General features: G+C 39.2%; 2 protein-coding genes across 5 annotated transcripts; one reads left to right on the forward strand and one right to left on the reverse strand.

The window, feature by feature from the left end:
- Positions 1–195: 195 nt before the first annotated feature.
- Positions 196–14,952, reverse strand: LOC122326505 (low choriolytic enzyme-like). 3 transcript variants are annotated; one of them, XM_043221439.1, is made up of 9 exons: positions 11,666–14,952; positions 2,507–2,525; positions 2,235–2,288; positions 1,781–1,921; positions 1,579–1,696; positions 870–1,048; positions 674–755; positions 450–577; positions 196–331 (listed from the first exon to the last, which is right to left on the reverse strand). In XM_043221439.1, exons 4-9 carry the CDS (start codon positions 1,908–1,910, stop codon positions 324–326), a joined length of 645 nt encoding a protein of 214 aa, XP_043077374.1. In that variant the 5' UTR covers positions 1,911–1,921; positions 2,235–2,288; positions 2,507–2,525; positions 11,666–14,952; the 3' UTR covers positions 196–323. The 3 variants fall into 3 exon arrangements, with proteins under 3 accessions (XP_043077374.1, XP_043077372.1, XP_043077373.1); XM_043221437.1 differs by lacking the exon at positions 196–331 and having other exon boundaries at positions 427–577; positions 11,666–14,277; XM_043221438.1 differs by lacking the exons at positions 196–331; positions 11,666–14,952 and adding an exon at positions 7,624–9,459 and having other exon boundaries at positions 427–577.
- Positions 6,707–24,061, forward strand: esrra (estrogen-related receptor alpha). Of its 2 annotated transcripts, XM_043221435.1 has the most exons (8): positions 6,707–7,174; positions 10,738–10,845; positions 14,982–15,377; positions 16,242–16,358; positions 16,480–16,593; positions 16,709–16,876; positions 19,008–19,277; positions 20,800–24,061. In XM_043221435.1, exons 3-8 carry the CDS (start codon positions 14,987–14,989, stop codon positions 21,051–21,053), a joined length of 1,314 nt encoding a protein of 437 aa, XP_043077370.1. In that variant the 5' UTR covers positions 6,707–7,174; positions 10,738–10,845; positions 14,982–14,986; the 3' UTR covers positions 21,054–24,061. The 2 variants fall into 2 exon arrangements, with proteins under 2 accessions (XP_043077370.1, XP_043077369.1); XM_043221434.1 differs by lacking the exons at positions 6,707–7,174; positions 10,738–10,845 and adding an exon at positions 11,365–11,553.
- The last annotated feature ends 1,689 nt before the right edge of the window (positions 24,062–25,750 follow it).

Raw genomic sequence — 25,750 nt, forward strand, 5'->3', positions numbered from 1 at the left:
AAACAGGCATTCATGTTGTGTAGATAATCTCTAACAGGAAATCTGCGTTCAGGCGGCTCGTGAGTGTGGTGTGTGTATTTTCCCTTAACTCATTAAGTAACTCGAGAAGTTAAACCCTGCTAGGAACTAACATGAAACCGCATCAGGACTGACCCCGTAACAAGGTTTATTGCAATTCGGCACTGAAGTCAGTCCATTACATTTATGTGGTCAAGTTACAGACAAAGGAGGAAGGAAAATATATACTTTGGTTACATAGTACCGTAATCCGTTTATTTCGTCACATTCTGCATTTCACTGGGGTTTGATCTTCAGTGTTCACTTTAAAGAGCTGTAGGTTCAAAAAGAATGCTTTTACTTTGATTTGATCAAATATAATACGTTCGTAAAGTCATTACTGTCCAAACAGTTTTTAAAATAATAAGACTATATGTGTATGACGTGCTCACCACACTCATAGAGCTTGTTGATCCTCAGGATGTCAGTGTTAGACATTTCATTTCTCTGTCCAATCTGCACTGAAGAGTCAGGAATCGGAGTGATGGTATCCTTGTCAAACTTTATGGCGAAGGCAGTCCTGCAGATGGAGAATGAGTGTGAATTGCCTTGAGGATGTACTTTACATATCTGTACCGAAGCATGATTTCAAAAAGTAATATGGGTGAAGTTTTACCTTCCATAATGCATGATGGAGTTGTAGTCATAAGGGGTATTCAGATTATTTGTGTCCTTCTTCTGAAAGTTGTATGCAGATTCTGTGCGAGGGCAAATGAGTGTTTTCATGACGATAAAATAAAAAGATTGTTTGTTTTTTTTTAAACGCCTCTAGTATTTGAGATTTTTCCACGTTCACGCACACATCCTCTGACCTTGTGGGATATTGTCCCAGTTGATCCGGACGTACTGGTCTCTGTCGCTCCTGGTGTGTTCGTGGTGGAACCCCAGACAATGGATGAGCTCGTGCTCGATGATGCCGTGAGAAACGCAGCCGTCCACAGACAGAGCCAACTGCTGTTTGCCTCCGGATCTCCCTACAGTAGACGAGCACCTGCAGAGAAAGATGCATATGTTCAACTAAAAAGTAACCTGGTGTAAATCAAACAATAAAATCAGCAATGTTGTGATATATTATCACAATTTAAAATAACTATTTTAATTCATTAAAACATAATTTACTTCTGTGAAGGCAGAGCTGTATTTTCAGTAGCATTACTCCAGCCTTTAGTGTCAAACGATCATTCAGAAATCATTGTAATATGATTATTTGCTGCTCAATTTATTATTTATTAATGTTGAGAACAATAGTGCTGTTCAATACAATTGTGAAATTGGTGATCCATTTTTAATAATTCTTTAATGAACAGTAAAATAGAAATCTATATAACATTCTAAAGGCCTTAACTGTCACTTTTAATCAAGTGAATGCGTCCTTGATGAATAAAAGTATTCATTTCTTTAACAACAAAAATCTCCTTGACTTTTTAATTTTATTCAGGTATATATATATATATATATATATATATATATATATATATATATATATATATATATTCATTATTCGGGTGTGGTCAAGCTCACCCTACTACATTCTCAACGCTGATGTAGTCCACTTGATTTGTTCGCGGCACAAAACGGACGCAGGTTTTTGCAGCAATGCTCTTCATTGCGTTCTTAATCACTGCCTTCTCATCATCGTCTAGCAAAAACACACACGCAAAAAAATAATGCACGTTATTGGGCTTGGATGCAGATACATAAAAGTGGATTTATCGTCACTCACAGTAGTCAGAAGCAATGATGTATGGCACTTCAACCTGTCCAGATGGGGACTTGGGCCATTTGCAGTAGTCATTCAAGCATTTCATGGCATTTCTTGTTTTGGGTAAGGCCATGTCTCCCTCCATGAGCATGTCACTGATCTCTGAATCAGCAAAATAAAATCATTTCACTTCTTGAATCGCTTAGAGAACTGTTAAAGTGACCGGTAAATGGTTAACTGCAAGCAAGCATCATGATCCACACATTTAAATAAACATGCATGTTTTTTACGCATTTTAGACATTTAGAAATAGCGTGTGCAAATGATATATAAAAAATATTAAACTTGCAAATTAACCACTGTTTTAGATATAGTAATATTTATAAATATTTTATATATATGTATAACTAAATAAAAAGCATTCAAATGTCTAACATTGTCATAATCAAGTAGTAAAGTAATAAATAACTATTACCTTTGTTTGCCTCCAGAATTCTTGAGAAAATATCCAGATTTTCAGACTGGATATCTTAATGAAACATGAATAAAAAATGAGAATTGGTGTTTTTTTATTGGTTCGGTTCCTAATCCTGGTGTACTGGGGTCCCAAATTATAACATGAGTTGTTGACAATAACATTTTGTTTACTGTTTGTGCCACATTATTAAACGAAAGAGATAAAATAATCATTTATTCTTCTTCTTCGGCTGAGTTAAGCACCACTGGTCTACCTGAGCCGAAACTCACCTTGATCAGTGGGCAGCACCTGTGGAAAGAGCAGATATACAGAGTGAGTGAGTGAGTGTGAACGGATGAGTGAAAGATGCTCAAACGCAGCTCTTACCGTAGCAGGAAGAGCTCGAGAGAGATTTAGAAGCACAGCAAACATGGAGAAAAGCAATACACGGTCCATTTTTCCCCTCGGTGTACATCAAAAAATGCTCTACCTGAGACTTACTGTGAGAGCTGAGCAGGAGCATGTCTTATATAGAAAACATCTGGAAGTGTCCAGCATTAGAATTAAGGTTAAAATCAACACAGGCCACTTTAAAAGATCCGAAAAGCCTCCGGCATAGAGGTAACGACAGCCTCACCCATTACAAATAAGACTGAATTTTTGTTTGTTTTAGAATTAGACTAAAACAGCAACACCGGACAACAAAATGACCATGCAGATCAAACTGTCTAAATAGTGGGTAAGAGTTGATTAATAAAATATATGGGGTCAGTTTGATACTTTTATGCAGCGAGCACGCATTAAATCAACCAAAAGTGACATAGAATCATCTAATTATCAAAGAATTCGGTTTCCGCAAAAATGTTTTCCACGTTGATGATAATACGTTTCTTGAGCATCAAATCAGTATATTAAAATGATTTCTAAAGAATCATCACTGAAGAGTAATGGCTGCTGAAAATTCAGCTTTACTAACACGTATATTGCATAAATATATTGTTGTAATAGTTTTATTGTTAATTTTATGTTTGTTTGATTGAATGAATACAGCACCCTTTGACTTCCCTCAGAAGCATGAGAAATCAAAGCAGTGTACAGTAATAATATAAATTCTATTTTAAAAAATCTGAAGGTTAATAATATAACATGTTTATCAGGAGTCAGGAGTCATTGATTATCATAACATCCTTCACTTTGCCCACATAATTTTAAAGCCCATATGTAGATTACATACAGCTAAAATAGTAGATACAGCCAAATGTAAACATTTGCATTTTCTTCATCATTTTCTAAATTCATCTGGAAAAAAAAATATTATTTTGCTAACCTTAATGAATGCACACGTCGCTCTTGTGGGCAGTGTGAAACAGAACAGCTGCGTCATTCAAAATGAACAATCAAACAAAACAAAAAACAAAAAAAAAGTGCATTATGAATGGCAGCTGAAACATCTTGAGATACTGTGAAGGAAAACAAACGTAATCTGACTCAGAGGGTGAGGCTGGCGTAATCCTGCTGAAAGCTTACCTTAAAACCCTAGGAAGTGCTGAAATAAGACTTCCCTGCAAACGACTTTGTTAAAACTGTATTGCCCATTTACACCTATTACACATATTTTAAATTAAATCATATATATATAAATATATATATTTTAAATTCTTCCTTTGTGCACAAAACCTCACTGAACTGTAGATGAAATCAACAATCCCCCTCAAAAACATACAGTCATAACTATAAATATAGGGATTGTGATGTTCTGGCTTTTAAATATGGAGAGGGAGATATAAATGCCTTTGCTGCTGTATTTTTATTAACAGCAACAGAAATGGGGCTATTAGAAAATCCCTCTTACCTGCAATAAATCCGAAAATAAACACAAACACGAAGCAGGCTGACATCATAAATATTGCATACATTACAAAATAACATGACCGCCTTGTGAAAAATGCGTGACAACACGAGTTCTTCACTCGTTGTCGCGTTATTCTTTGCACGTCGTGTTTCTCGCCGGTGATCTTGGCACCGTTTCGCGCCATTATCGCATTGTTGGTTCACTACAGGAGCTTAAACTGGGCCACATGCTCGGATGTCTCAACTTTCGTGGACGGAAACATATGACCTTGTGCTTCGAGGACACTCTGTACAAAGACGTCACTAGTCGGCAGACTGGCACAATCCACTTATATCTGCTGCGTAATTACATCACCGCTAGATGGCGCTGCGGCGCGTCCACCGTGATGCCATTACACCATTCGCTTTTTTTTTTTTTTTTTTAAGTATTTCATTATAGGCCACTTTAATCTATACTAAACGAATATGAAAGAAAAAGTTTTGTGTTGCATTCAAATCAGGATGCGCTTGTGATCACACACAGATTGCTCTACAGTATGGGCGTGCCACGAGCAAGTTATGTATTATAAATGACAGTCTTTTATGACTCACCTTGTTCCCATAAATAGACTACAACTACAAAAGGTTATTTATTAATTACCTCAAGTAAGTTCCTCTCGTGTTTAAAATAACCGGTTTTATCGGTATCTGTGGGAATTAAGCCAGCGCGTTTTTGGCTGAGATTAATTAATGGTTTATTTGCAGTCCCTTATAGTCTGATAGGACGCGCGTGCATTTGTGTGCGTTTTGTTTCATTTGCTAAAAAGAGAAAGAAAGTGCCGCGTTAGGCCGTTTAACATGAGAATGGTTCAGTGTCCTCTTACTGCATAGCCTTCACCTCCCAGCTGTTGTCTTTTTGAGGCTATTAGTGTTTGTGGAGTCGTTCCCACCTGTTTCTGGGGTCACGACCTCTATCGGCATACCAGAGCGCCGAGGTGTGACCTTTTGTGCTGGAGCCATAAACCCGATTTACACAAAAAGCGTCCGTCGGAAAAGATGCTCTTTAAAAGTTGTAAAACATCTACCGAGCCGCGACGGAAGCGTTCGAACGAGGGCGTGCGAGGAAGCGCGCCGTGAAGGAGCTCCGCGTGAAGAGCATTAGACAGAATGCGGCTCGGCTGAAATGCAGCGCAGGCTGCGTCGGGGATGACCTTGAATTCAAGGTCGCGTGCGTTCTCAATGACAACGGGAACACTAGCGCTTCCTGTTTCTTTTTTTAATCCTGTTTCATGCAGCACGCCGTTGCTTCCCCGCCTGCCCAGCACACGTGCACGCATTTCGTTCGTATTAGTATTCCTGGGAATGCCTGATTATATATATATATATTTGTTTTATTATTATTATTTTTACAAAACAGACGGGTTTCAGCCACGCTGTCTGGGCTGCATTCCTAAAATAGACCACTATAGCCTAATAATTTCCTCGACACGGGACTCTTTCCGTTACAGCATTGCGCGCGGCTTTGAGACGCAACGCTCTTTCTCTCCGTTTCTGTGCCGCGCTCAGGTTACGCGGATTGTAGTCTCTCCTTCTTTCTCTCCGCAGTCACTGTGAACTCTGCGCCGCTGGCTCGCAGCCCAAAGCTGTTGTGTGAACCAGCTGACTATGGGAGGCCTAGAGCAGCGAGTTGGGTCAGTGTCACAAGACCGAGCAGACTGACATTTTCCATGCCATCTAAAGCGATGCTTGATTTACAGGTCTGCCTACGGGACAAACGCATTCTGTCGCGTTACTACGGACTCGTTTTTTTTTTTCTGAACGAACTAGTGGACCATGCAGGCTATATATTTGATCTATCAGCACAAGTAGTAAAACAAAAGGCCACGTGATAGTATTAAAATACGCTTTTCTGTGAACAACGAGTAAAAAAACGTATGCGTGTCACAAAAGACTTCCAGGTAACCCAAAATGCAAACATGAAATAAAATGTAACAATAAGCAGCCTGGTTTACGTAACAGATAACAAAATAAACATGAGGTGCTGCGTCACGCGGAAACTTCTGGGAACGTCGGTTTACTGTAAATTATATTTTTTACAGTACTGTGTGTGTGTGTTGAATACGTTTACTGTAAAACTACGTCGTATTACATATATTTTGGCTCCACGTATGTGTCCCCTAACATTCACAGAATTTATTGCGGAATCACGCGTGCGTTTTTACGCTGCGCGTGCGCGTGAATGAATTAAACAAAGCTCATTCGAGTCAAGGTTGGCACATCCTTGGAAAATGTTTCAAATGCGCTAAGTTCCCTTCATTAATAGCACATAATGAACACTAGGCGCGCGTTACAGTCCAGGGAGAGATGCAACGTTTTTTGTTTTTTTTTCGCCACAGCTCCGCGCGAAGGCCGAATTATTTTACACAGTCACGAATCATGGCAGTTATTAAACGGCTCTGGTTTACGCCACGCGCGTTAAGTTCGCCCCTCGCGCGGTCCCCAAAATAGACCGGGATGTAAGAAACCAGAATAAAGGCTCCGGATAATAACTCAAAAGTGTGTAAACTCGTGAGTCACACATACAGTAGGTCGATTTCTCTTTATTGTTTAAAGCTCTGCTGCCGCTCGTGACGGAGGCGCGGGGACGCGTGATTGGAAGCGGGAGCGGACGTAACGGAGAAACAGCAGACGCAAGAGCAGAGAGGGAGGAGAAACGACGAGGATATACGTAACCGGGATCTCAGCTGTATTAGCGGAAGACGGGATCCGGGCTTCCAGTGACAACCGAAACAGCAATATGGGGAACTAGTCCGGCGAAGAGCGAATCAAACATGGATTAAACATACGCCTTTTCTCAACCGACTGCACGCGCGCCGCCATTCATTCAAAATATCGAGTAGTTGCATTGATTTTGTGTCACGCAGAGCTTATCGTACTTAATACAGCACCAGGATTGCTAAGGTAGCCCCTTTAACCAACAGGGCAGAGCATCTGCTCTTTTAAATCGGCGTGTAGACACGGTACTGTGATACATGCGATATAGCGCGTATGCGAATATTGGATTTAGTGCTTGCTCAAGAGTTTCTTTGGTTGGCTTCGAGGCACCAGCAATGCTCTCTGAAATACTGGTAAGTGTTCATCCAACCGGCTCCCCAGCAACGCAGTGCTCCTTTATCGTGCGTGAGTGTAAACATTTAACGTTAACGCGCCTGGTAAAGGTGTCTGATCATCGCGATTGCGATGCCATACAGCCCATCACCGGCAAACGTCCGCCGTCGCTACCAATACCTCCAATGTTACGCTCAGCGTTAAAAACTTTACGCTGTAAATAGGTCAGTGTGTTCTGATAGTTTGCTCGTAGGACTACTAACGGCGCCAGAACACGTCTTGGCGGATTTGATTTAGTGCCTAACATTTAAATTCGCAGGCTCCGGCTTTATTCGTTGCATATAAACGAGCATTACGCGCTTTTATTGCGATTAAAAGGGGGGAAAGTCCGCAGTAACACTTTGCAGCACGCTGACCTTGATCGAGTTGTCCCCTAGCCTCGGCACATTGTCAGCGCCTAAGATTTTACCTCGGACTCTTGTACTCGAGTCGTGTCGCATTTCCAGTACAGTCCTTCGGTCTGGAAACAAACTACCTCGGGCGAGACGCATCTGCTTCGCTTTCTTGCTTTTGAGGCATTTCACGTCGTCACTGACGTAATGCAGTTTGTACGAGGATGTAGTAATTTAATTTGGCTGCTATGAATCGGTGTGCACACTTTGGAGTAGACTTAGCGACAGGTTACTCTGTCAGATGTGACCGGGAGCCGCGCTTAACGCTTCGCGCACTTAATCGTTTACCTCATTAAAAAGTTAACACGCGGTCTAAAATGACGTACTCTCGACAAGAAATTGATTCCAGTCGTGTCAATAAAAGCTGATTGTTTTACATGGAGTCAGTCGCCTCGGGGGCAGACATGTTAGGATCACGTGACGCGACTACCCTTAAATTAACGAGGGTTTATTGCAAAGTTGATTGCATTTTTAGCAACCGAAATCTGTGTGATTTCGCGTCCCGCCGCTAGTTGTCAGTATAAATTCCACAGTATGCATTTTTTTACGGCACGTTCAAACATATGTAAGTGTGTATATGCAAGCGGTGCACATAGGCGCACTAAAAATTGATTCTCGTGCACTTTTTTTTGCACTGAGCGGTTAGCAAAACGCAAGTATACAGTAAGCACATACCGTGCTGATGACAAAATTTGCATCGGGCACACTATACGCCTACCCTAGTGTGCATGTCAAAACTGAAGTGTACTTTGGAAAAATTGGGCTGTACGTGTACAGTATGCAGGTACTATGCTGATAACGAAATTCACACCACAGCACTTTGCGCACTAGTATGCATGCAAAAACTGAAAAAAAAAAAAATACTAATCAGTGAGCCTGTACATGTGTTAGTGTATAAATGGGTATTATTATTAACATAATAGCAAAAACATAAAATATACATAATCGCTAGCTTTTATTTTGTAGTCAGCATTTTTTCCATCACTGATAATGAAAGACAAGGTTACAGTTTTGGTATTATTTTTTTGTCTTTGGTCGCGAATGTTTAAAAGTCGTAAGCCCACTGAAAAAGGTCAAGGGTGAATAACGCGTCAAGCATTAATGCGGCTATTCGTTATAAAAATAGTTACATATAAGACTATGTAGATTACATTTGTGATTTAAAAATAAAAATTGAATAAATTCATAGAAAATGTCTTTAAGGTGTTGGTGACCACTAGGCTCCTCTTGGACGTGATTGAGAATCTCTGTTCTTAAGAAGTTGTAATCCAGTTTAGCAATTAACCTTTTAATTGTCAAGGCTCGGTGAACAAGGTCACCTTTTGAGGTCTGCTCCGACAGTCTTTGCTGTACGGTTGTAATGCTCGCATACTGTAGTTGAAGTTCAAAGGCTAACGTGCTGCTTATCTCAGATTTCTCTGCTGAGAATCAGATTTACACAGTAAACTTTAGATTAGAAATCAGTCGATCACTACTGCTGCGCTTTAATTTGACACAAAGCAGCAAGCATCGACGATACGGACTGCTGGGACTAGTTTAAGAATAGGACCAATGTCACCAAACACAACGAGCTGTTCCTAGTGTACCTCAAAAAATAAATCAGTAACCTAAAGCGATATAAAAAGACAAGTAGAAATCTTTAACCAATGTTACAGAACAGCTGCAGCACAGAGGTCTAAAATGACAAATTCACTTTTGGGGCGTTAAAAAAAAATGTAACGAAGACAAAGTTGTTTTAAACGTCTTTATTAACTGATGTTTATTACGCCATGCTTCATAACAGATCGCTTGCAAGGATATGAGAGTCACTAAAAAATCAGATTTATTGGGGTGCTTTAATCTGTCCTTTGTTTCTAAATATGTTAAATGTTAATAAAAGCCTTACCCACTTAGCTTATTTGCATGTTTCTCATTGTCAACCTTTAAATTTATACAAGTCAGCTAACTGTACAAAAATCCCTGGGATAGTTTATCAATGTGCATTTAATATCTGAACAAGATGCATGCCGTTTTATGTGATTTGTGTTAATCTTATTACAAATTATTCTTAATTTGGCCCGGTATTGTTTTAGCATCACGATACATTTTTGCAATCTATTGTAATTTTTTTGCTGTTTTTGTCAGTTTTATTTATTTATTTATTTTTACAAATGTCTGTGTATTTTATTAATTTTAAGCTAAATGGAAGTGATAAATATAGTTATTATTACTGTTTTGAATGAGTTTTTGCTTGTACATTTTAAATTTTAGGTTAGTTTTTAAGTTTTACCTTTTAATATTTCTTAGATTAAATTATTAAATCATTTTACATGCCCATATAATGCTTGTTTAAATTTTAGTTTATTCTATTTTTAGTCAAACTAAAGGGGGTGGGGTTTGGGGGTGGGGGTTGATTCGAGTTAATGTTTTATTTCAAGTAAGAATTTTGCTATTCTTCCTTTGAACTTTCCAAAAGCTCTTTCGCATTGTTCTTCGCATGTATTTGCTGTCACACACACACACACACACAGAGGTCTTTTGGAGTTCCTTTTTGCCTGTCCTTCAAACCCCTCCAGTGACTTTGACCTTTGGAACGTGTCAGAGAGCGGAGGGGGGAGGGGAGCGTTGTGCACAGAAATCATATGAGAGTATCCGAGTGTCCGAATGCGTGTGAAGATTGAGTGAATGACAGTGAGCAGGACCGGAGAGAAAGACAAAGAAACGGTTTCTCCCTCGGTCAGCATTTCGAGCTAACGGTGTAGGTGGTGTGGTGTAAAACATGGATACGGTGCAATAGACACACCGATTATTATGGGGTACAAATCAGTCCTTACGTGAGGTTTGTTGACATTGACCGGGACAGACTTTTTTTCTTTTTAAACAAACAAAGAGAGATAAATCACTGTGCAACACCGAGAGCCCTATAAAATCTGACATCCGTGTTAGAAATCTGTGATCTTTTTATGGAAGGTTTAATTCAGTTTTAGCTTCGAGATGACGAATGTTTTGGTATTTATGATTTAGCTGCTTGATGGCAAAGTGTCTCCGCTGATGCAATCCATTATAAGGCCTTATTTTCTAATGCACAGATCTGTTATGCATATTCAGTCTCATACATATTTTCGATGACTAATTCTCTGTTTTCTTGTCAGGGTTCCTGATGCTCAGTTTGAACTGACCTGTAGTCTTCTGACGTCAAAAGAAAGTGAGAGGATTTTCTGCACACACAAGACTAAAGACCTTTGGCTTTTGAGCAAAAGGTAAGCCGACCGTTGTAAATATTTTGTTCTCATATTCTCTTTTTTACTATTTTTTATACATACTATATTTTTTTTAATCACATGTGTCCTCTCTAAAGCACCGATGTAATACTGTTTAACATATAAACGTTTCATTTTTATGCCACTAAAAGCTCGGGATCTTCAGTAGTCGTAGGAATTATAAAACGCATACGTGATATAATCCTAGATCTAGCCTATTTGAGTTCAGACCTGCTGTATTCAGAGTCCCTGATTTTCCTTTGCCCTTTTCTGTCTCTCATTACATCAAACTTATTAACATAACCGCCTTGAGCTGAAGAAAAACAAACGACTTGCCTCAGTGCCTCGTTCTTTCCCCTTTGCTTTTATTGCATTATGGCATAATAAGTCACTGATGCTAAAGCTTTTTCTTTTTATCAATCATTATTGCGTGATTATTTGAATATATTTAGTCAAAATGCGTGGCTGCCTGTGAGCAACTCTCCTCCCTCCTGAAGGCAGCCAATGACTCATGACACGTTTGTCAGGGGAAAAGTGAAGTTCAAAGATGCGCACTGCTAACTAAACCAAGCTTATTCAGGCATGTTTATGGGAACACATGCGTATTTCTTTGTGTTTGAAAAGCCGGTGAGTCAATGAATAGCTATTTTTGGCTACACGTTCTCCGGTAGAGACGTTTGGACGAGGTGGGATCTTGAATGAGTAAAGGTAAGTTAGCAAGGCTAAGCTAGTTTAGCGTGCACTTAAAAGTGGGGGAGCAACACAAAATGACGTCTAAAATGTACTAAGCGTTATGGAAATGGAAACAATTCAAACTTACTCGTTCAACCAAGCATCAATGCGGATGTATTTAGGCTGTGTAGCTTTGCAGAGTGGTAATAGGAAGTATTTGCTTTGGTTGATGAGGTCGTAAGATAGCAAACTGAATATTGTTGTTTTTACATTCACATTAGCTATGTCCGAATCGTGAACTATGTGTTATTTTGAGGCATCTTTTAAGTGAACCGGGCTGACTCGGTTCGAGCGGTCCTCGAGTGAACAGATCCGACTCTTTGAACAGAGAACCGTCATGAGCAGAGAACCGAGTGATTTGATAATACGAGACTTTGAAGTGAAGGAAACTGAAAAATAACATGCTTGTTGTGGCAGAAACAGTACAAGTAATACACATTCACGATTTGGTTATATAACAATTGTATCTACACGCAAAAAAGCGGTTTGGTTTTAATTAATAGCATTTTATTAAAACGTACAGAAACTCTAAATGGCTGTTGGTGTAAATGAATGTTACGTTTATCACGGCTGCAACGAACTGAATTCAGGCATATGAATAACAGCAAGTAATTTACTGGAGGATTTTTACAGCACAAAATATGCTACGCCGGGATGACAGGGACGCCACGTGATTACGTAATGACGCAAGAAAGCCGCTAAATCGTTTTGAACCGGTTCTTTGGAGCGAACCGACTCGCGGAAATGTGTTGGGTTTCCATCAAATTTTAAACGAGCGCACGGTTTAAAGTCCTCCACTTCTATGTAATGAACCGAATCGGATGTCGCACATCGGTGGGGTTCACGTGAACCGCTGCGGGAGAGACGCACGTGTGTGATGACGGTCGTTGGCACCGCTTGATCAGTTTGCACCTTTTCCTTTGTAGTCCGTCATTTACATGTGTTTGAACAAGAACGTTCCTCCATCACCTGGTTGCCTCAGTTTGAGGAGGGATTTAGAGATGTCGGCTTGTCCTTAAAATGAGCGATTGAATCATTTGCCTCCCGTGAAGCGGGGCAGCGGCGCGTGCCCTCACTGTAGCCACGTGGTCACTGGTGAACTCAAAGCATTGTAAAACAACCTCTGAACAGGTCGAAACTAAAGAGTGAGAGCACGTGAACTCCACGCTCTCACAGATATTCCATATTTATCATATAAGAAGTCGTCCCTGTTGGTATGGGAAGTTTAAATTCAAAGTTCGGGTGTTATATAAGTTTGGCAGAAAGTACAGTGGACTTGAAGGCATTGGGGCACAGTTACATTCTGCACACTGGCCAAAGTTGCAACACATCACACACAACCAGGTGAAAGGGGAATAGTGTGTGTGTGTGTGTGTGTGTGTGTGTGTGTGTGTGTGTGTGTGTGTGTGTGTGTGTGTGATGAAGTACAAAAGAAGCAGCAAATGTAGTTTTTGACCATAATCTGAGGGGCAGACAATGAGTAATCACGATGACTCAGTATATGTGCATTAACCTATATATAGTTCATAGAATATAAGACTCATATTTCAGTCAGGAAGCTCACAGACCCAGTATTGCTTCTGTTTAATCACGTGGAGCAGATGTCATTGCTGGTTGTGTTCCCTACTTGGCAGTCCTTCTGCAACTTGGGTAATTTTTATGTGTCAATGTGCTAGAACATTTCTTTTTCTCACGAAATGCTCAAAATGGCAAGATCGGCAAATTTAAGAAACGGCATGATAGGTCAGTTTGTCCCTGAGGTGGGTTTATGAACTGTGTGTACCGTGGAGCGGTTCAGAGTCTGCGGGGCATCACTTGTAGAGGTATAATTAGAGGATTGGTTCTCTCTCCTGGATTAATGACCCTAATCTGGTGTGGGCGGAGGCCATGCCACCGGGATTATGGACAGATTTGTGCAGAATTCTGTCATGTACATATGTGTGTTCTGCTCTCTAGGAGAGCCCTTGTAATACATCTTCGGTTCGAAATGCTGTATGTGTTGTGTTTAGACCTTGTAGGAGTACTTCGAGGTAATTTATCAATCCCGAACCCGTGTATTCATAGCTGATGCTACCAGTAGAACAAAAACGTAAGATATTTTTAAGATTAACGATTAGAGCTGCTGTAGTGTAAATGTGTTGAGCACTTTCTTACAATGCCCTCTCTCTTGGGTCCCGCTGGGAAGTTTAATTAATTGGTTTGTTCGGAGGTTTCAGTGGACATAGCGAAGGAAGCGACTCGCAGACATGCTAACATAACGCTGCTTGAGAGTGAGGACATATAGGTGCTTGTTTGTTGAATGCTGTCTGCTTGCTCAGCATGCACCTGCACGGTAACTGAATGGAAAGAACAAGGATTACTGAAAATGAAACTAGTTTCATCATTACAGGGAAATATCGTTTCATTTTTGTCAATTTATTGCTTCTTAAAAATGTTGTTTAAAGGAGATTTATGCTGTGTTGACACTGTAAGGCCTATTGCTTTTAGTAAATATTTAGACATGCATTTTTTTTGTTTAAATTCTCGTAAGACAATCTGACTGTGTTTGCATTATGAACTGCCAAGATGCACTAGGCTGATAACCGTAGTAGTCTTTAGTAGTAATCCCCATAAATAAAAAGGTCATATTTAAACCTAAACTGAGTGTTTGACTTGTGTGAGAGTTTTTGAGTGTAAAACATATTTTAATAGAAAGTCAAATTTTAAGGGATAGACAACATTTTATTAGAAAATACATTAAAAAGATATTTTTTAAAAGGTCTCTCCTGTAAGAATTTTCTATCATTGATTATGTTGAAATATCCTTTTATCAGTTTTATTTATTAAAATGATACTGTTAGTATGAATATATTAATTTTTGCTGATATGGTGCCAAAACATACATAAATACAATAACCTCATTAAATGTATGTCTATGTTTTGTCAAATTTTTAAATGTAATAAACAAATAACAATATTGGTTCAAAACAGAAAATGTTGTGCCTAAAATCAATAACATATTTGCAATTGTACTGAAATCTGGGGAAAGCATTGTTTCTGGTGTTTATATTTTATTGCATTTATTAAACACGTTTTTAAATTTGGAGGCTTTTTAAAATCCTTTTTCTTTGCATTTTCCCCTCCAGCCCATGTTAATTTCTGAAGCTGGTTTTTCTGTGACATTAGATGCGTGACTTCACCTTCAATCTGCTGATTAACCTTCAGGATTCACAAGTACTCATTTCTATGCCTCCATTTTGACGTACGTCAAATGGTTGGATGCCAGATACGTATCAGATTTAAAACGGGATTCTGAAAGTCAATCAGATATTGAAGCATCCAGTCTTGACCTTCAAGGTGGCGATGATTATGATGAAATAAAAAAAACTGAAAGGTCCTCAGCGTCGCTCATTTTTCTTCCACAGGTATCATGTCTTCCAGGGAGCGACGCTCTGACCTGTACATAAAGGCCGAACCCAGCAGTCCTGAAGGAGGAGGCGGCGGTGGCGGCGGCGGCAGGACCAGCCCGGGAGGAGCGTCCTCAGACTCCTCTCAGAGCGGAGGAGGGGGGTCCAGAGGAGAAGGCGCTGGCCGCTACTCCCGGCCCCCTTACACGCCTGCGTTACGTTGCCATTTTAAGGAGGAGGGTGCGGATGGAGCTGAGGAGGGCTCTACTGGTAGCGGAGGAGGGCGCTGCAAGTATGCGCTAAGCACGCTTCCCAAAAGGCTTTGCCTGGTGTGTGGAGATGTGGCGTCTGGCTACCACTATGGAGTGGCTTCCTGTGAAGCCTGTAAGGCTTTCTTCAAAAGAACCATACAGGGTGAGCATGGTCATGCTGTGTGCCAGATTCACTTGTCCGTACAGATAACTTGTAAGTAAGCCAAGCCAGCTAGTTTTGTGGATCCGTGTTTCCTTCTCGCTGAGACCGCTGCGTCAGCGTCTCGGCAGAACAAATCGTATTTATCCAGAATTGATTGTGATGAGATTTAAAAATGGCATACATTTGAATAATACCAAGAAAACTTTTTTTTTGTATTGCGCACAAATAAACGTATTGCATGACAACTGCAATGTGATTTGAAAAGGAATGTGTCCTCTGAGCTGATTTCTTTTCATACATTCCTTTAAATAGTTCTATAGAAGCCTTCATTGAACTCAATGCAGTTGCTGAAAAACAAGCCTTTACTGGCCAGAGGAGAAAGACACATTATTTCCCAGTTTAATACTGTAAAGACGCAGTTTGCATTGTAATTGGATTGTAATAAGCTTTCGAAAAAAATTAAGAATTGACTTGTTTTTCTCAAGATTTTGTTTTTAAAAATTCAACACTAATTAATTGTTCACTGTAAGTAGTAAAATAAAGTGAAATATATGTACACCCAAAAATTAATTGAATGGGTTTTCTTTTATGCTAAAAATAATTGAATATTAAGTAAAGATCATGTTACATGAAGATATTTTATACATTTGCTACTATAAATATATCAAAACTTAATTTTTGATCATAGGTCATAGGTATATATATATATATACAATAAATAAAAAATATAGCTTTTTTTATTAACTATCATTATTAGTTGTTTAGAAATAAAACAATATTTCTAATAAATATATTTTTTATGCAGCAGGGTGCCATTGAAAATACTCTGAACTTTTGTCTGACATCCTAACCTCCATTCAACAGGTAATATTGAGTACAGTTGTCCTGCCTCCAATGAATGTGAGATCACCAAGCGCCGCAGGAAGGCCTGTCAAGCGTGTCGCTTCACCAAGTGCCTCAAAGTAGGCATGCTCAAAGAAGGTAAGGTGGCACCTGGCCAGTACAACCAATCCTCTCTCTTACGATACCTAAGTACCTCAGTGTACGGTGTGATCCACTGCCAGTGCCAAAATCCTAATCCTCTTTTCCGTGTTTGGTGTAGGTGTGCGCCTGGACCGAGTCAGAGGTGGACGGCAGAAATATAAAAGACGCCCGGAGGTGGAGAATGCTACGTACCAGAGTGCGCCGATACCTTTAAGGAAGGAGGGAGAGAAGGGTAATAATATATAAAAAAATCAATATTTCTTATTTATAATTTTAAAAACGCAATGATTGCTGCATGAGCTTAACTTGATTCTTCAGCTAAGTAATGTTGAGTTTGTTTTTCTCAGGCTCATCCAGCATCATTGTGTCTCATCTGCTGGTGGCGGAGCCAGAAAAGCTGTTTGCTATGCCAGACCCCCTGCAGCCTGACACAGCCCAGCGCACCCTCACCACTCTCTGTGACCTGGCCGACCGGGAACTGGTTGTCATCATCGGCTGGGCCAAGCACATTCCTGGTAAGTAAGAGCAAGAAGAGGAACAGCAAGGGACACCATGTCAATGAAGCTATTCTGGTGTCCAGCTACCGGTTACTCACTCTCCTGTTACTTAACTTAAGCTAGCACTTAGTTCTGCCTGTCTCAGTCTGATTCACTGTCTGATTCATATTGCACTTGAAACTAGAAAGTAATTTCTCGATCTGGTAAGCTCTTATTTGTTTAGCAGAGTAAGGGCACAAAGGGGTTCATATCAGCGTGTGTCTCATTCAGCTCCTTGGTTCACTAATCAGGGCACCGATCGGGGTGGCTGTCTCAATTGGAAAAACCTTTCAGTGCTCTGAAATCGTGGCACTTTACAAAGCACACTGAAAACCAGGGAGCACCAATGGTCACCATGTTCCCTTGTTCTATGTGATTTTGTGTACATTAGAGATGGGCAATTTGATCTCTTATATAAAGATGTGAATCATTTTATTTTACGATAAAGATAACAATACAGTTATTTTTGCTTTAAATAAGGCCATTATGATATCAACATCACAAACAACTAACACTAGCATAAAAAAAAAATTAAGCTCACTGAGCAAAAGTAAACAGTCAGCGATTGAATAGGAATAAAACACTTAGAAGCAAAAGGACAAAAGAACTACAGTAGAACTTATAAGAAATGCTACATACATTGTATAAAGTAATCAAATGAATAAAAACACCTAATATTCATTGCTGAGTATAAAAGTGATTTAGTCGAGCAGTCTGGTTTTCACTCTTTTGTTGTATTTTGTTAAATATTACACGGCTGTCACTTTAAGAGCTGCCTGCTTCCAGTATATTGTTACGTGTATTTAAACCACAACGCTTAAAACAAGTGCATGTGATAAGTTTTTATGACCATGTAGCAAAAAAAACATGTGAGCATGTAACTACAGTAGAGAGAATAGTTCAAAGTCTCTTCAATTTTTTTAATTTCTGCCAATTACTTGCTAATTAGTGTCTACTGGTATATCAAACACATCTAGTATACATAATATAGTGATTCATGACCTAGGGAGCTAAATGTGATGCACCCAATAGCGTAATATGGATTGTGTGTTAATTGCGTTTTAAAGAACTAGTAAGTATTGTTACATTCATACACAGCTTTTGTTCTGCTTTTTGTAGTGGCAAAATCATTATGTTTAGTCATGCAAATAGTTTATCTACTTACACTTTTTACAGGGAAGTGTTGCTTACCAACAAAGTCAGTTAATATTCTTGGTGGTTGGTAGGAAAGCACATCAAATGCTAATGTGCCAATAACATGCTAATATTTCAGGAGGCTATGAAAACTCCAGCCAGAAAACAGTTAGCAGCTTTTTAGTCACTGACATTTTTACATTTCTGCACCTCCTAGAAGTGCTGATCAATCACAGCTGTCTGTAGAGAACAGGTGCCTAAAGAAAGATTTTAATTGAAGGGAACTGGAGCAGGTGAGTCAGAGCTCCAGTCAGAACGTGGAAGACTTTTCTCCTAATTGCTGTCCGAGCTCAGTCTTGGAAGGAGCGATTTCAACCGCTTTTGTCAGTCTCCGGCTATTTTCAAGACCTCCAAATTTAGAGCGCTATTGTGAGTGTCCACCGTGTCTAGGTACTCAACAACAACTCTCATCCCGCTCTCTGCACTCCACATACACTAGATCTGATGAGCGGGCCTTTTCAGTCTCCGTAGGAGAGGAGGATTGTGGGATTAACGGTGCTGACGGGGTCAAAATGTTGAGAAATGTTCAACATTATGCAAATAAGTAGCAAAAACATCTCGAGGTGAATCTGTCATAAGCATTTCGAAGTCTGCTGTCAGTGCTGAAGTTTCACATCGTTACGTATTACTATATTGAATTAAAAAATAACAGTATTAATTAATATTTTGTAGCTATTTTCATTTAAGCAAATATTACTTTTTCGCAAATAATTCAGTAACCAGCGTTGGTTTTTTTTTTTTCTTTTTAATGTAATTTTTTAAAATGTAGAATTAATCATATTGATTTAACAGTTTCAGGGCACATTTACACTAATATTTCGGTACAGCCATCATGTATTTTGAGCATGTTTTCTTCTGCACCAGTGGACGTGTGGTGTGAACCTCACTCTTTTTTTTTTTTCCCTCCCTCATCCAGGCTTTCTGTCTCTGTCACTGGCTGACCAGATGTCTGTGCTGCAGTCGGTGTGGCTGGAGGTGTTGGTGTTGGGGGTGGCGTACCGTTCTCTCGGCTGTGAAGATGAGGTGGTGTTCGCAGAGGACTTCGTGCTGGATGAGGAGATGTCTCGCGTGGCCGGTCTGACCGAACTCAACGCCGCCATCAGCCAGCTCGCTCGGCGTTTCAGAGCCCTGCAGCTGGACCGCGAGGAGTTCGTCATGCTCAAGGCCATCGCGCTCACCAACTCAGGTGCACATCCTGTCAAGATTTTCCTAATAATGACTCATTCATTCCGCAGTCTATTTTCGTTCCCTGACCAACCAGTTACCTTCTGATCACAACCTGCATGACCCGACTGAGTCAGCCAGTAATTAAGACCAGACCGCATTCTGTTTTGTGTTGTAAACGTACCTGTCTTGTCACCGTCTGCTTGTACGAATTCGTCCCCAACCCGGAAGAACCCTTGAAACTTTTGATGACTGTAAATATTAAATTCAACCCCCGTATCTGCTTCACCCACAGAATCTGTATTTGTTATGCAAATACTGAGAGTCGCATGCTTTGAATCTTGAACACACCCAAGACCTCTTCCTTACACCTCGCGTATCTGTGTGTACATGCTAAACATTAACCCCCACCAACACAACTATTCACGGGCCAGTGACCTTTGGCCTTCGTGGCAAGCGTTAATTAGAAGAAGAGATTCGTATGTTTTGGATTTCTTGAATTGTTGTTACACAACTGCATTTGTAACTGTACCTTGCAGTAATCCTCATAAAGCTGCGGCCGCGTTGGACGTGGAGCGTGCAGAATTTACTTTGGGCATCGCAACAAACAGTATGTCACAGACTAGGGACAATACATCTAATGGTACATTTAATATACACTAGCATTCAGAAAAAACTTTGGTAAATTTAAACAGTACTGTTTTAAACATTGATGATGATGATAATAATAATAATAATAAATATTTCTTGAGCACTAAATCAGCATATTAGAATGATTTCTGAAGAATTACGTATCACTGAATATTGCAGTAATGGCTGCTGACGATTCGGATTTTTATCACAGGAATGGGTAACATTTTAAACATTTACATTATAAAACAGCTACTTGCAAACCTGCAGCTGTCTTCTTTGAATTCAGCCAGGAGGTAAATCTGTGATGTTTAGGTCCAAACGTCAGTTAATCTCACCAAATGTGACTTTTGAAGTTTACATCTACAGACTTTTATGCAGATTTTGGTATAATGCATGAAATAACTAGATGCATATAAAAAATTTATCCACTCACTTGAGGTGGATAAATGTTTTACATCCGTTACAATGTCTTTTCTAATATTCATAAATAAAATTTATGAATTAATCAAAAACATCACTGAATATTTTGCTTGTAGAACAGTCCATCGCACTAGATACGCGCAGCATTTTATTTGTCTTTAGCTAATTTCAAGAATTTTTTTTATTCATTCAATTATTTTTATTCTACTATCCTTAATGAATAATTGTGCATGTTAAGCGTCTGTGGCTTACTTTTCATTTTCACGAAAGCAACAAGAATATTATTTGTGAGCAAAGGCACAATTTCCTTCACCATTTTGGAGAGTTTCTTTTGGGATGCGTCCAAGATCTAATTTAAATCGGTCTCAAAAGTTTCGTAAGGCTGGTCTTTTCACAATCGGATCAGAGAAAATGCTTAAAGTGACCGATTGTAAACAGGCCTGTTAGGGTACGAGGGTCCAATCGTTCATCCTCTTCTTCTCCTCTTTCAGACTCTGTGTATATTGAGGACATGGAGGCCGTGCAGAAGTTACGGGACCTGCTGCATCAGGCTCTGCTAGAGCTGGAGGTCCAGCGACGCCCCGACGACCCTCAGCGCGCGGGACGTCTTCTCCTCACCCTGCCCCTCCTCAGGCAGACCGCCGGCCGGGCCCTTACCACCTTCTACAGCATCAAAACCCGTGGCGGGGTGCCTATGCACAAACTCTTCCTGGAGATGCTGGAGGCCATGATGGACTCACCCTAGAGAAGAGGCGAATACGGATAAAGGATGAAGAAAACGGCCAAATGGTTGGCCCGGAGTCTTTTTTTGTGTGCGCAAGGGCTACAGAAGCCAAAAGAAAACACTTTTTGGGGTTGAAAATGAAGAAGACGCTTTGTGTAGCTGTCCGCCGGTACTGATCTTTTCACATCCAATGCTCCTCTTTCATTTGATTTCAATGGGTACCACGTCAGTGCAGACTACAGTTAGATAAACGTAATATTTATGTCAGTGTTAGAGAAACCGTGTAATTCATTCTGTCGCTTCACGGCCATCCTGATAAGTGTTTCTAGGAGCTAACCATTACTGTAAACTCAGAGAAGTTCACGTGCCAAGGGCGCCTACTGAGACTGCAGCAATATGAACTCTTCCCTGAATCGCACGATTCAGCGATTATCTCCTTCTTTAACAATGGTAGGCCATCTAAACGAACTCTTACTATCACTACAGTTATAACCAAGTAAGCTTTCTTTTTCCTCCTTAAACCGGTGCAAAAAGGCACTCGTGTAAAGTTATTAACGTCTTTTATAATGCACTCGCCATACTACAAGTGCTATTTAACTTTGTCCCGCTAGCTTTTTGTGGAATATGCAACACGTAGGTGAGAAAACACAGCTCAAGACAGACTTATTTCAGTTTGTGGTACTGCAAATATCATATTACGTAAAGCAATATGAAAGATTTCATAACTCGTTTTTAAAAACAAGAGGCTGCCATGCCACGTTCTGCTTTGAAACTAAATTTACTAGTGCTGTAGTCGCATAGCAAAGTTTTTTTTTTTTTTTTTTGATTGATTGTAATAAATTTTAATAAACCATGCCGTCCTTTGTATATTAGCCAGTTGTTTAAAACAAGAATTCGTCATTTTGGGATATGGATTATGTGAATGGTGGGAGGTCTGGGTACTATAAATGCTGAACTGATCCAACAGTGCGTCTAAATCAGGGTAAACGGGGAGCTTTTTCCTCCTGTAGGCCACTACTGTAGTTTGATTTTTTTTTTTTTTTTTTTTTTTTTTTGCTGTAATCGTTTTTTAAGACGGCGTGGGACCCTCTGATATCGTCAGATGACACTGGCCCGCTTGTGAATGATTGGGAGTAACTGGTTTGGAAAGACTTTTTTTTTTTTTTTTTTTTTTAGTCATTCAGAAGAAAGACCATATTCTGTATCGTAATCCTTCATTTGCGCACGGACACAGCCGGAGAGCCTCTGACTGAGGTTCGTTCTGTGATATTCAAACTGAAAGCCTCTGTGGTGCAGAGCAACATTTAAATGCAAATCGGAAAGCCTCGCGATTCGCCTCGAGACTCTTCGTTTGTTTGTTTTAGGATGCGTTTCGCGTGATCTCCTCGTAGTCGTTCGTTTGCAGACGCTCGTCTGGTATTATATGCAATCATACTCCGTTTAGAGTGCTACAACTCCTCTACCTTTTTATTTATTCTACACATGTGAAAACAGGAGGAAGAAAAAGCCAGTTGCCATTTTGGCCTCTTTACCGATTTAAGTAGTAAAAAATGAAAACCACTGTCGTACAGAGTCAGACCTCGGAGGTGACGCCACATCTTCAGGGTGATTTTCACTGTATACTGTTCACAGCGATGATTGTACGAGCGCTCTTGAAAGGGGTTCGCTGCGGACACCCGCCACAGACGCAGAGAGAAAGAATCTTCCAAGGTTGAAATTTGTAATATTTTCAGCACAACATTAGGTTTAATCTAGGTCTGCTCATTTTTTTTGTTTGTTTTTTTTTCTCTTCATCCAGGATACTCGGGGGATGTGTTGTGATTCAGGCCTTTCGGGTGATCGTACGAGTTTCTGTTTTTATTTTTATGCTCATGGCATGAGTTTTGGTTTTCCGTATAGGTTATGAAGCTTGGCCTCAGGTTTGGTATTGAAATAAAGCAATTAATTTGGGAGATTGTTATGAAATGTCTGTTTTGTATTGAACTGTTTTTTAGATTTATCTTTTTGTGATTAAAGTACTAACATTAAGATATGAAAGCCAGTGGACATTATATTCCTGTGTTCATTTTCACTCAATATAGTATTGCGGATTTCGGGCACTAATATGTGCTTATCACTGCAGAACTGTCTCTCTTTTTTTCTTGAAATTCTGCCGGTTTGGCTGTTAAGGGAATTTGGGGACGTTTCGATTAAATTTGGTTTAATTTTTAGATTCAACCTATATGCATTCATTCAAACTGAAGATATGTTTGTTTGTTTGTTTTTCTTTTATACACAGGAAGTTAATGTCTCTCCTAAAGGGTTATTGGGATGTCATGGACTGTGTACATAACCATGAATGAGTGGGTCCATTCAAAGACAGCTGTAAAATATGTCAATGTTTGTGTCAATAATAACTAATATAACAATGATATTACAGTAGTGTTTTCATAATGGTAAGCATTATATAAAACCATTTTGTCTGTCGGACTTAGATCATAACATATGATTGAGAGATAAATTAAATTCATGGCTAGGTGTTTTTTGTGTGTCTGTGTATATTTATGTAAATGAGCAATACCAGAATTTACCAAAATGTTTGTTTTCACATTTTTCTGTATATTGATATACTGTAAATCAAACCTCAACAGTAACACTAGTGATAACAGTCAATAGTAATAATAAGAACTACAGTAAAGAACAAATCAATATTTGTATTCCAAAATGTTGTATTTAAAAGATTAAAATCTATTTTTTACTCAATTTGCGGATGTTTATTAATATTATTGTTCTGGTATTTGTGTGGGTTGAAGTCAAATGATTGTAAATGTCTGTGGTTTTTTTTTTTTTTGCCTTTTTTTTTTTTCTCCTTTTCATTTTTGTGAAGCTCAGTGGTTCTGCCATTAGTAACTATTTCAACACTCTGTTCATATTGAATCACTGTGAAGAGAAAGCAAACACTAAAACACCACAGGAAAAATAGAGGTATTTTAAAATATTGTCAGTGTCAATGTGTTTTGTAATAAATTAACACGCGTCATCACTTGTCATTGGATTTCTATGTCGTTTTGTCAGTATCCTGTTTGTTATTTCATGTGGTTTCAAGCAAAGTGTGCATATTTAAACTTACCGAACGGGCATAATAGTGAATGAACGTGTGTTTGGTCCATTCTGTTGTTTTCTTGCTGGATATGGTGCTGGCCTTTCGCTTTTATAGACTTTTTTAGTGATATTACACAGACAAAACTACATCCCTCACCTTTAAGTGAGTCAGAAGGAGAAGTAGTACAGACTCATTCACATGCGTTGTAAATGTGTGCGTGTTACTGCCCTCACGTGGTCGGGTGTTGAATAAAGCCTCGCGAGAACATCAGCGGGGATACAGCGCCCCCGTGAGGCCGGTCAGGATCCGACTCCTAGGCTATGCATTTTAGGCCTTTTTTTTAGTTAGGCAGGCTGATGATAAAAAGATTAATTTTAATTCTCTAAAGGTTTGCGAGTAATGTTTTTTTTTTTAGCACGAACGTTTAAATCGTATAATTTTTAATTTATAAGGGGGTCTATAAAAAATTTTTTTGGTCTTGCTTGAGTTTCGGAGTGAATTTTGACTTCGGACCTCTCCCCAAGTCCAATAGGGAATAGTGATGGCTAAAATAAAAGTCCGGATCACAAAAAAAAGCTTTTAAATCACGGTTGTGTGAACTCTCTAGCATTTGGACTATCTTGCTGATAGTATTGCTGGCTTTAAAGCCAACTTGAAACCTTTTTTCAAACATCTGTCAGATGTCAAGGATAAGCGTTTAAAGGTTTGGCCCCTGTGTTGTTTGCATGGTGCCTGTGCCCACGGGCCTAGATAAAGATGTGTAACACTGGTAACTATGTGTAAAAGTGGAGGAACTGATGTAACTGTGCCGTTGCTCTGTGTTGCTTTAAAGAAGTCACATGATGTGATTTCAAGTTTTCCTTTCTCTTTGAAATATTACAAGATCCCTAAAATTGTAAAGACTAAAGTGTTATATTTTTTTATAAACTTTTATTTTACCGATTCTTGAACCTACAGAGCAGATTATGCTGGCTGCGTGCTGAGACTATAAAGCGAGGTAATACTCTTCTTATTTATGCAGATAATGCAGATATATATATATATATATATATATATATATATATATATATATATATATATATATATATATATATATATATATATATACGTTTATGGTTATGTTTACAAAGTCATGATAATCAGCAATTATATCCCCAATGAAACAAATGTCTCATTTGTAATGGCTTTTATTGGTTTTTTTTGTCGTAGCGCCGACAAACTGCATCACGTTACAGAGTGAGGGGCGTAACATTTCCAGCAGATGCTTATTCGGCCAATCACAGAGCACTGGACAGCTGGCCAATCAGAGCACACCTCGCTTTTTTAGAATGATGAGCTTTGTACAAATCAACCCGTTTCAGAAAAAGGCGGGGCTTAGAGGAGAAACAGTAGCCTACAGTATGTGGAAAATAATGTGTTTTTTACTTATAAACACTTACTTATAAACACATTGCATTACCTAATCTAATACACAAACTAATGTTCTTTTAAGCTACATCATATGACCCTTGACTCTTTTAAGGAAAAAAAAAAAAATAAAAATAAAAATATATATATATATATATATATGCACAGTATAAATAGATAGATAGATCTATCTATCTATCTATCTATTTATGATGTATCTATCCATATA

This window comes from Puntigrus tetrazona, chromosome 21 (assembly GCF_018831695.1).
Source record: "Puntigrus tetrazona isolate hp1 chromosome 21, ASM1883169v1, whole genome shotgun sequence".
NCBI lineage: Eukaryota > Metazoa > Chordata > Actinopteri > Cypriniformes > Cyprinidae > Puntigrus > Puntigrus tetrazona.

Excerpts from the sequence above, each read along its gene's own strand:
- LOC122326505 (XM_043221437.1), bottom strand. The coding sequence starts at position 1,910 with ATGCTCATGGAGGGAGACATGGCCTTACCCAAAACAAGAAATGCCATG. Across the intron at positions 1,697-1,780 it reads CATCATTGCTTCTGACTACT|ACGATGATGAGAAGGCAGTG; the intron begins GTGAGTGACGAT and ends TGTTTTTGCTAG. Across the intron at positions 1,049-1,578 it reads AGCGTTGAGAATGTAGTAGG|GTGCTCGTCTACTGTAGGGA; the intron begins GTGAGCTTGACC and ends CTTTCTCTGCAG.
- esrra (XM_043221434.1), top strand. Across the intron at positions 15,378-16,241 it reads CTTCAAAAGAACCATACAGG|GTAATATTGAGTACAGTTGT; the intron begins GTGAGCATGGTC and ends TCCATTCAACAG. Across the intron at positions 16,594-16,708 it reads AAGGAAGGAGGGAGAGAAGG|GCTCATCCAGCATCATTGTG; the intron begins GTAATAATATAT and ends TGTTTTTCTCAG.